Here is an 11,477-nt window from a genome sequence, read left to right as displayed (position 1 = left end):
TATATGCACACAAATCACTTTAATAAGGCTGCAACCTTAAGTTGTACTGGAAACTTAGCACATTGCTCGTATGTTTACACGAATGAGCTTTGTCTGAAACTTGAGTGGAAAATAGCAGCCTTTGATTGCTTTAAATTGCATTTGACTTCATGCGCTCAAGTGTCAATGTCAACTAATGACGATGGTGCTGTAGATCTCTAGAAGACTGTCATGATCCACATTTTAAATATGTGTAAACATCCATCTAGGCTGCATTAAACAGAGAGAAAGATCATTTCAGATGAGAAATGATGGGAGCATCGTATTTCCACAAAAAGCTTTCAACTCTTTTAACACGTGTAACAACTAAGATTGTCAGGGAGAAACAGAGATACACTGGAAACATGTTTACAAGAAGGTGGAGTTGAATGTTAGGTTAGCGGGATACAACTGTCATTCTATGTTTAGAGTAGGTCTACAGAGTGTTTTCTGTGGGACCACTTCCATCTTCATGATTTCATTCAGGACTTCAAATTGTATCCCCGTCACTATCTTCCCTCACACATCCCTGCTATCTTTCAACAATCCCTGTGTAGCTGCGGTTTAATTCTCATAAAAATTATAGTAAAGTAAAACTAGAAAACTGGATTCACTCCCTCTAAAGACGCCCACTGAACAATCAAGAAGTTCTAAGTAACAGAACTGACAGTCAGTTCATGACATGAGGTTTGTATTATCATAGCATTTTACATGTTTATCATGATGGGAATAACCCTGAACTTAACTGAAAAAAAAAACATGGATTGAAAGTAGAGAACAGAAAGATACTGTCTTTTATTTTATTTTTTGCTGTATTTAAGCACATTATAGTTATGGATTCTGGTGATAAAAGAGAAGAATGCAAACCAAGTATTCACTGCTGTGTTGACTGACACTTCCAACAACAGTATCCGATCTTCGCATCAAACGCCGACATCATAATATTTGACAACTTGGTGTGCGTTCCTGACAGCTATTTGTCAAAACACTATAAAATGCGTGCTGTGGGAACAAGAAGTTGAATTTGTCCCATTTTGTGAATAAAAAATAATCCATAAAGTACATAACGGTTCCTAGTTCCACAGATTTCAACCTTGAACAGGCTGTTATCCACATCTGGATGGGAGATGTCCATTTTGACAAGAAAACAGATGACGAAAGATACGATGAAGAGTGAGATTCTGTCCTTCACTTCTTCTTCCTCCTCTTCAGTGCCTTCCACTCTCCCTCCTGAGTGGCCAAGCTGCCAAAGAGCTCCCTCACTTTCCTCTTTCTCTCCGAATCTCTGAAACACAGAACAAGCAATAAGTTAAAAGGCTTTATTTTTTTCACAGAATCATTTATTTGGTCCCCGTCCACATGGACACTCTTGTGTTCTCCGTACCTGTCCATGACCTCGTTGAGCTTCTCTCTGGCCAGGAAGCGCGTGTCCTTCCTGATCTCCCTCAGAGCGCCCTTGAACTCCTTCTTGTACTTGTGCTTCAGACGCTCCTTCTCTCTCTCCTCTCTGGTGCTGCCACGTTTCTTTCCGTAGTCCAACCTGACAAATAATAAAGAAGCAAACGAGGGATTTAAAGCAGATGCACTGTCCGCAAACATGCATGCTTTATCTCAGTTTCCGGATGAGGAAATTCAATTTTGCAGACTGTTGTACTCTTTGGATTCCATCTTACACTTCAACAATCTTGGGTGTGAGCAGCTTCAGGGGAATCGGCTTCTTCCTCTCTAGAACCAGCCGACTGCGAGTCACAGGAGCGCTGCTGATGCTCTCCAGGATCTCACCGTGAAGCTCCTGCAACAACAAAAAAACAAATATTACAATCAAAGAGAAACTGAAATAAAAAATAAAAAGAGAGGCCTCGCTGTATCAAACTCTCTTTGTCACCAACCTGTAAAGTCTCTGGTAATGTTTGGGCTGAGAGGTGTTTGGAAAGCAGCGTTCTGATTGGCTGAAAGACGCACGTGAAGGACGTGAGGTCTTTGTAGAGCAGACAGCATCGCTTCACCAGGTCCAGGCAGGTAGACAGACAGGTCAACCTGCAGAGAGACAGTTTATCAGATTTATAGTTTGGTATTTGTCTGGTGGTTATTAGCCACCCACAGATCACACCATGCGTATAAAAGTATACGTGGGGGATACATTTAATAGCCTGGGAGCCATGCTGCGGCTGTATCTAGTTATCCAGAAGAACCGTTTTCTCTCTATGACAGCTCAACACAGAGCTCAACCTTCTGTTTCCTAATTCATGTTCTCATCTTTGCACTTTTAGAAACACTTTCCCTTTCATGCAGTGTGCACTCACTTTGTCGTTTGCCACCCAGGTGATGCATCACCTGGGCAGTAGTTCAGCTACTAGGGACTCTGACAGTGTGGATCAGACCTTCTGAGCAAGGTGTTTAAGAGATGATTTACAGAGTACGTATTTAAGGGTCGCAGCAAGCCTCAGTGTGAGTCATTAAGAATCAAATATTGTATAACAACTGCTGCTTTCAAAAGAAAACATTGGATAAATGACAGAAATAAATGCTTAATCGTTTTTGAATTTCTAATCCTTGTAAGTGAGCTTCGACACATAAAAGGTTAGATTGGGGTTTGTTCTTTTCTGACTCCCGGGTATATTTCATTCTCTTTGACATAAAGCCAATAAATATAATCAAATGAATTTATCCCCAACATAACTGTGCTGGACTCTGGGTGAAAGTGGTTTATGGTTTATGTTATGAGTATTCATTTCTAGTTGAGTACAAATAAAAATGTATATTCTCACCACCCGTGCACAACCACGGGCCGCTGAAGCCTGTTTACAAGCTCTGCTTTGTGCCCACACACCAGCTGCTGTGTGAAAACCACACTGGCGACTCATCAGAATCACACGAGTGGATGTATCAGCTCTGAGCCATACAGTCTGTACAGGTAAACACCGTATGATGGCTCATCTTAGGCTTTTAATATTCCCATATTAATGAAGATCCTCATCACACATTAATTCCTTATCAGCACTGCATTCTTTATTAAACGTTGTGAAGAAACCATTTTAAAAAAAAGACCTATAAGAGTGCATGTTTGCGTGCTTCCATTGTCTGTCCTGTAAAAGCAAAATGAGCTTGTGTTTATTTCACTTCTATAAAAGATAATTAATCAGTCTAACTTCTTCTCTTTATGTCTTACTGTTACATTATTTTGGTTGTCAGATCCTGATCCAAACTGAACACGAGAAGACAAAACGTTTTCTCACACTTCATCTCCCTCCCTCTCTACGGGACATTTCATTGTCTCCAGAGAAGTGTTCAGTCCAGTTATTACATGGTGTTGTTACATACTCAATTCTGAAACGGCCAATTAAGGCATTCTGAGATCTGTTCTTTCTGAATGCCAGGTCTCTGGGGGTCAGCTGTATATACAGAGGGGTTTATGAAACAACGTCAGGGGAGGGTTTCAGATTCAATTTAGATTTTTTTTGTTGCAAAAGTGAACACATAAACCGTGGAACGTTATTGAATAAAGAAATAACGACAGTGTTCTTGTCATCCACACTTTTCTGATAAACCTGAATAGGTTAATTTTTTTTCTCAAAACATTACTCACATTCCCATATTACATTGACGGATGTAATAGTTCGCTTTTGTCATCCCTCCTGTCCAAACAGCCTGTTAAGACACACAATGTTTCTCCAGTGGAAGTCTAGCTATCATTCTGTAAAAATATGCTTTTCAAAGATCAACTGAAGTTAATATGAAAGTTTGGCTGTCTGAGACAAATCAAGTGGGACTATCCAAAGTAATTACGTTTTATTGCAAAAAAAACCCTTTTATTTCCCTGTGCATTACTGCGTTTATTCAGTATAATAACTGAAGATTTAAACTGACAAGTTTTGGTTTTATGGGGTTTAATGTGGTGGTAAAACATGTTAATTAATGAGCTTTGGAGAATGGATTCATCTCATCCAACTTTCAAAAAGAAAGCAAATAAGCATATTTTCTAAATGCTGAATTATTATTCCTTTTCTATGGAAAAATGTTTAATGAAAAATGTATTCATGAATCACAATAATACAGCTCCAGTGCGTCTGATGTGACCAATGTTACCGTTATGATTCAAACATCACTCATAAGCAAGGTTACTTGACTTGAGCCGTTAATTATGCAATTAATTGGATAAACAATAATTTTTTATATAACTAAAATCAAATAAGGTTTAGGTTTTTTACCAGCTTCTTCCCCCCCTAGCTCTTCTCCCCTCCCCTCCTACCTGTGGTGATCTTTGTCCAGGTCATTTCTGAGTTCCAGGTGTTGTGTCGCAGACAGTGGAAGGCTCTTCTTACTCCAGCTCTTGCAGGACTCAGAGTCTGACAGCACCAGCAGGTCGCTGCACTTCCCTGATGGTCTAAAAGGCGGCACCACAGTGTAACCTGCAACACAACACCAAAGTTTTGTTGCACCTTATAAAATGCTGGCACCAAAAATCTGCACGCTAGAATTTTAGAAATGTGCGGCTACCTAGAGAGGTCTTGTCCTGCACGGCGAGATGCAGCGTTCCAGCCAGGAAGTTGATGAGCTCCGGCAGGAAGCGCTTTGAAAAAGTGACGTACTCCACTCCCAGACAGCACAGCGCTAAACCTGACGTCACTTCCTGTAATGATCTCACTGGACACTAAAGACGAACAAAGCATAAAAAGCACAGTTATGTTAATGGCATTAGTGCTGAAAATCACATTGATTTTGAGGTATTTAAATAGGAGATTCACTTCAAATAACTGCCATGTAAACAACGAGTGTTTCAGCTGCAGCAGTGGAAATAAAGCACCTGTATAATCCGGAAAACTACCAATGAATAATTGAAAACGTTTGAGGAGTATATATGGAGAAACACAAAAAATGGCGACTAATGAGAAGAGAAGGGCTGGATTCAAACAGAATGAGAAATTGTGAAATCCAATTAGAGGCAGCAAGGCAACAACAGTCAGAGCAGTACAAAAACAGCTCTAACGACATAGAAGGTAAACAAACAGAGGCCTGTGTGTACCTTGGTGAGAGCCTGGCTGATGTAAAGCAGCGCCGGAGTCGTAACGGGGTGTCTGAAGTCTGAGGTAGGAAACAGCAGCGCTGTCACCTTCAGGTAGACGAGCTAAAAACACAAAAGTAAGCATACTGTTTCTTTTTGTCATATGGAGAGCAGAGAATAAGGAACAAATACTGGCATTTGATACAAAGAACAGGTGCATAATTTTACCTTCCCCAAAGGTTATTTAATCTGTGGTTTTATTTACTGTAAATATTCTCCTTAAAAGACACTAGAATCAAACCTCAAAGATAAATCAGTATTTGTAGTAAAAATATAAATTCAACATTCTCAAACCTTATATTTTGTTTTACTTCAAACTTACATCCTCAACCTTCTTATCTAAAGCTTGAATGGATAAAGGGAAATCTAGTTCAAAACCTCTAAATTCTCTGTGCACCCCGGTGAACATGTTTACGATATCAAAGCAAACGATTCATACCATGTCTAGAGTTGGGAAAGGAATATGCCCTTTGACCTCAAGCACCTCCTCCGTGCTATGACCAGCGTCTCCAAAGATGGTCTGCATGGTCTTACAGGCTGCTTCTGGGAACATCTGACACATAGTGTACAACTCTCTACAGAGAGGGGGAGAGAGAGAGAAGAGACAGCGAGGAATGATCAGATACGTTTTGTTTTGAGGACTACATTTTTGAATCAGGAGCTCAAACTTGGGAAAAAGAAAGCGACTTTTTGAACTCACGGTATGAGCTTATCTATGGTGGTGAGTTCAGGGGGACTCCTGGTGGCCAGTTCTCCAATGTACTCCAACAAAAAGCCAAACAGTTTCTGAGACAAACAGAGATAACATTGTAAGTCCACATGGCAATGAACGCAACCTAAAACTGGCTGCAGAGACAAAAGCACCACAGAAATATCTAGCCTGCTGGATATTTTACCTGCAGTTTGAGCTTATTGCCTACAGCCAAACTAGCATGGTTGCTCTTCTGAGTCCTGGCCACGATGAGGCGCTGGTTGTCAGGCGTGTGGCCGTGGAGCAAATCTTTCAGGTCGCTGTAGATTTCTGGAGCTAAGAGTCAAGAAACACAAAAGCAAAACAGATTATTAAAACGGGAGAAAGATGACAGAAAAGTAAAAGAATCAGGGTACTTTGTGGGTTCTGAGTTTTTGTACATGTGTGTTACTGTGTGTAGTTACCAGTGAATGTGTATGGGAGCTCTGCTTTAGCTGCTTCCTGTTGGGCCTTCATCTCCTCTTTGCTCAGACTCGGTTCGGCACTGGTCTCTTCTGTCTCCTCATCCTCGCTTTCTTGCTCGGACTCCAGGTCCGAGTGACCATCTTCTTCTTCACTGCTGCCCTCCTGCTCCTCTTCCTCCTCTCCCTCCTCCTCATCTCCATCTACTTCTTCTTCATCCTCTCCCTCCTCCTCCTCCTCCTCTCCACTCTGTCCCTCTTCTTCATCTCCCTCTTCATCCTTATCGTCCTCAGACTCCTCTCCAATGTTCCATTTTCCATCCTGAAATCCCCCCAAGAAAAAATTATTTAACACTTCGGTATTACCATAAATCAACAAAAAAAAGTGAAGAACCTCTGAGTTGTTTATCAAACAAACGGGTTGTATTTGCTTTGTCTCTCACCTGGTAAGACAGGGTCTTCGTGTCATCCTTATCCAGGATGAAGCCGTCGTTGAGGTCATCAGCAGAGATGTGAATTTGACTCTGTGAACTCTCGCCGACTTCTTCTCCCATCATCCTCCTCAGGCGGTCAGCCTAGGAAGAAAACAGAGCACAAAGAATCTACCATCAGAGTGCATAAAAATATGCAATAATGACTAGAAGTTGTTGACATTGTCGAGATAAAAGTGCTTTCCTTGCACGGTAAACATACCTCTAGTTTCTGCAGCTTCTCCCTCTCCTCCCGGGCCACCTCCTCTGGGGTTTTCAGCTTCTCCGAGGGCTGAGCCTTCATCTCGAAGACCAGCTCTCTGACCATCATGTCATACTGTTCCAGCTGCAATGCACAGAGAAAGAAAAGAGAGAGAGGAAAAAAAAGAAATATCAGGCTCTGCAACTGACTAATGAAAGCACATAGCGGAGGAACAACATTCTGCTGGTAACTGTGACCCTACCTTTGGTTTCTCCTCCTCGGGACGTTCACTTTTGGGCATCTTTGTCACCATCAGAGACTGGATGCTCTTCCACTCCTGATCCAGCTTCTCAGTCAGCTCCTGTGACTCCTCTTTCTGCACCTGTCTTTCCCGCTGAAAAGGTGAAAAAAAACAACAACTCAGAAGTTAATCATCTGGACCACAAACAAATCTTTAAAAAAACAGGTCACATTCTTTTTTTCAATATGCCAAATAATGTCAGTGAGCAGCATTAAGCTGAGGTTACTCTAACAGGAGTAAATGGTGTATTTGTTGGGGACTATTTTCAGCTGTGGTAGAGAGTATTTACAGTAACAGGATGGTACATGTAGGATTAACTCAAATTAAGATACAATGGCCGTGTTCATAGTAGTTCAGGTATATGTCATCCAGTGCTACAGTGTGGCTTATTGGAGTGTTGTTGGCATGTATCCATGTTTAACAGGGTGACGGGTTAATCAACAGGATTGTGTTACTGGCTCACCTTCTCCTGCTTGGACTTCTGGATGAGCTCTTCAATGAGCTCCTGTCTGGACTTGGCTCTATGGTTGTCCTCGCCGTCCTGCTGCTCCCCTGGTGTTTTCCTTCTGAGGAGACCCCCTCCTCCTCCAAAGTGGGAGGCGGTCAGCTCAGCTAGACGAGAAAGAGGAAATAGTGTTACGATTATGTACCAGACTGTCATCTATAACATGACTTATTAAATCCAGTTGTGGGCTGGAAATGAGAAGCCCCAATCTAAAAACTTAAAACTCGTTTTCTTTTGTTTTTCAAACAAATACATTAATGGATTGTGGTAGGAAAAAACGGGGAATATATATCTATCTAAAACTATATCTTTACATAGCAAAAATAGGTTTGCTGCCTTTTAATGCTCTGAATATCAGATAGAGAACCTTTAACTGAAGGAGACAGTATTCATAAACATCCCAATATCAGCCATTGACAATAAAAGGAGGGAGGAAAAAAAACTGTCCCATTTTTTATGATTTATGTTTAAATTCAAAATAAATATGTTCCTGATTTAACTTTCTGTTCATTTGGTGTTTGGACACCAGCAGTACTCACCTGATAGAAGACCTTTCTCTTCCGATTCATCATCGCTATTCACGTTGTCGTTGAACTTCTCTATCTCAGCCAGCGACTGGCCATAATGAGTCAGCTCCTCCTCCTCGTTCAGGTTGTACAGATCCTTCTTATCATGGACGCGCTGAATAATGAAGCAAAGTTTGGCTTGGAGTTTAGAATACATAATGATATTTGTTCTTTGACATTTTTAAGTAACAAATCATTCATTCATTCAGAGGGCCAAAGCTACAGAAGTGAGTCAAAATAGGGACAAATGGGTCCTTAAATAGTGATTCTACTAAGTCTGTTTTCTGAATGATCTGTTCATTTTATTGAGAGGTGACCTGCGCTATAGGACCTGCTGTGTCCTGTACAAATCATAACAACATCACTGACCTGTCTCTCCATCGCGAACCTCTTCAGGATTTTGTCTTCTGGTGCCATGTTGGTGTCGTACTCCCCGAAGCGTCTGTCAATGAATTTGCTGGACTTGCCCTTCTGTTTGTATTCCTTCAGGAGGGTTTCTTTTCTCTAAAGATCGAAAAAATTTATATGATGGCAACAAGAGTTATTTAAATGTTTCACTGATCCATTTGTCAGATCTGCAGCAAAAAATTCACATGTATATATACACATACATATAAAATCCTAAATAAGAAGTTAGATTTAAAACGTTTAAGTTAATGATAAGTGTGCAGATAGTTCTTTTATCCTCACTTGAACTCGCTCTTAGTTCAGTTCATAGTACTCTCTGTGCTCACAAAGCTGGCAGTCTCAGTCTCTCTTGCAGAAAATCCCTCTCTCAGCATCAAACTGAGAGCACCAGGCTTCACAGCACAGATAGTGTTAAATAGATGATGAGCTGTGACCCATGGCTGACGGATACAGCGCTACAGTAGAGGAGTTAATCTTTTTTTTTTCATTTCTCAGACAGAAGAATCTTATATATTTTATTCAGAGACTACCGTCCTTTTCCTGACTCTGCTGTATTGCCCAGATTTGTCACAAACTGACATTTTTAACTTCTATTTGCAGCTGCAGTTCTGGGTGTTTGGTCAGTTTGGTCAAACAACCAGGCACCATTTTCACAAAACATCGTAAGACTATGAGTGTCTCCTGACTGGTGGAGATCACGAGTCAATCTTCGGTTTAGGACTCCTACATGTTAGTCTAGCAGTAATTCATGAAGCATTTTAACCCTAAAAAAAAAAAAAAAAAATCAACCAGCTGCTGACGGTAATGAACTTCATCACGACAGCCTTTTGCAAAATTACAATTATGAACTTTCAAATATACAAGACTTGTAGACAGTGTGAGTTCATAAGGATACAATTGGCTCGTCAAAAAAGTCACGCAATCCTTGGAGATGATGGTTCGCGTACATAGGAAGTTTGCATGAACTAAGAAACATTTGTGCTATATGTAGAATTGTTATCATAAGATGAAGATTTTTAGGGTCAACTGGAAAATGGAGTATCAACATGCTGATGGTGTTTTGTTTGTTTAGACAAATCAATAGGTTACTTTGCTTTATGTATGTCAGTTAATAGAATCAACACAGAACATTTGTTACTAAAATCTATTCATGTAATTAGATTATTTCACATTTACTGACACAACCAGATTTCCTGTTACTCAATCACTGTAGACATCGTGAGAAACTTCATTAAACACCAGTATATTGTCAAGGATACTCTTTTTGACAAAAAAATAAATGAAAATTGTTATTGTATTGTACAAATTTGTACTTAACAGTGGCTGATGTCCAAAAGGTCCATTATGACCCTTTTATATTACCGTTTAAGAGAGATTTATAAATTAGCCTATAAGTGCACCTACTCATTAAGCAAAAGTATGTGTATGATGTTTGTCCTTTTCATGATCAGACATTAGAAAATGAAGGAAGCCAAATTATAACATGATTTTCCCTCTTACTCACCTTATTAATGGCTTTGGATCGAGCCACACCAGGAAGACCCACATCATGCTTGGTTTTTCTCCCCAAAATGTCAAACTTCTTCCTGTTGATTTTCACTTCAAAGGGATTGTTTTTGATTTCAGTAGAGGTCTTGGTTTTGCGGACCTTGTCGGCCATGCTCCTCTTCTTGGGAACCTTCCCCATCTGTGACACAGAGACGACATTAGTGGGCTGAATGAATCCAACACAATCAGAAACTGAACACATACTAGAGATTGATTGATTGGTGCGTTACAGTAAACCACAGAGCCGCTTTATAGCTTCACTATGAGCCTCTACGGCTTGTAAACAAACTCATGTTATAACACAGAGACACAGTTTACCTTCAGTCACGTGGTGGAGTCGAGTTATCAGACCCGGGCGGAGGACAACATGGGAAGTTTTGGTTGTGCAAACTCTCAATTTAATAAATACCACTCTATTGCTTTTACCATCCACGTTTTTCACTCGGTTGCCTTTTCCAGCGTGCACAAATCTGAGGTGAAAGTTCAAAACAGAGAAGAAAAGAGAAGCTACTTCCGGGTTGAGATTCCCTACAGCGCCCCTAGCGTTGGAAATAAAATCGTCCTTTAAAAGAAAGGCACTGGTCACACAGACAAATAGGTGTAATAAAGAGTAGTTTACAACAATCGTTTGACCAAATACATGATTTTTTTTTTAATGTCTTATACAATTAATAAAATGAAAACAACCATAGTTATAATAGTTATTTTGTCTGTATATATAATATTTCAGTTATTGTGGATTCTTTACTGTTTTTATTGCTTATTTGCTATTTATAATACTTATTTTTGATCTTTTTTTTTTTTTTTTTTTTTTTTTTACTATGTCTCTTGTTTGCACTATGCCCTATGCTGCTGTAATCCTGTAAATTTCTCCGCTGCGGGACTAATAAAGGATTATCTTATCTTATCTTATCTGTTTGTATTATAGTATCTGCAGAAACTGCATATTTTCCAGTCATGTTGACATGGATTTCAATTCAATTTGTTATGGTTTCACAGAGAATTAATCCTATTGACTTTGGTTAATCCACTTTGGTTCAAAATGAAATATGTCACAACCATAAGATTAATTGCCTTGGAATTTACAACAGATACCAAGGTCCCTGAATGAAACATTCTAACTACTTTTACTACCAGCAGGTCAAAGTTTGACCATTCTGCTCTTCAATTTGGTTTGATAACTTATATAAAAATGTGGTTTATGAAGTCAATCGGTTAAAGTCTGTTAATAATTCACAAAAAAAA

General features: G+C 39.8%; 1 protein-coding gene across 1 annotated transcript; it reads right to left on the bottom strand.

Moving 5' to 3' along the window:
* Positions 1-798: 798 nt before the first annotated feature.
* Positions 799-10,736, bottom strand: nop14 (NOP14 nucleolar protein homolog (yeast)). Its single transcript, XM_054612434.1, has 19 exons — positions 10,551-10,736; positions 10,189-10,371; positions 8,646-8,780; positions 8,250-8,391; positions 7,669-7,817; positions 7,167-7,298; positions 6,926-7,048; positions 6,676-6,807; positions 6,236-6,554; positions 5,977-6,107; positions 5,781-5,866; positions 5,520-5,655; positions 5,042-5,143; positions 4,516-4,669; positions 4,268-4,427; positions 1,908-2,055; positions 1,692-1,810; positions 1,403-1,558; positions 799-1,303 (listed from the first exon to the last, which is right to left on the bottom strand). The coding sequence occupies exons 2-19, from the start codon at positions 10,369-10,371 to the stop codon at positions 1,207-1,209; spliced, it is 2,604 nt and encodes an 867-aa protein (XP_054468409.1). The 5' UTR covers positions 10,551-10,736; the 3' UTR covers positions 799-1,206.
* Positions 10,737-11,477: the final 741 nt, after the last annotated feature.

This window comes from Anoplopoma fimbria, chromosome 14 (assembly GCF_027596085.1).
Source record: "Anoplopoma fimbria isolate UVic2021 breed Golden Eagle Sablefish chromosome 14, Afim_UVic_2022, whole genome shotgun sequence".
In the NCBI taxonomy this organism is placed as follows: Eukaryota; Metazoa; Chordata; class Actinopteri; order Perciformes; family Anoplopomatidae; genus Anoplopoma; species Anoplopoma fimbria.
This window is presented reverse-complemented; position numbering and strand designations above follow the sequence as displayed.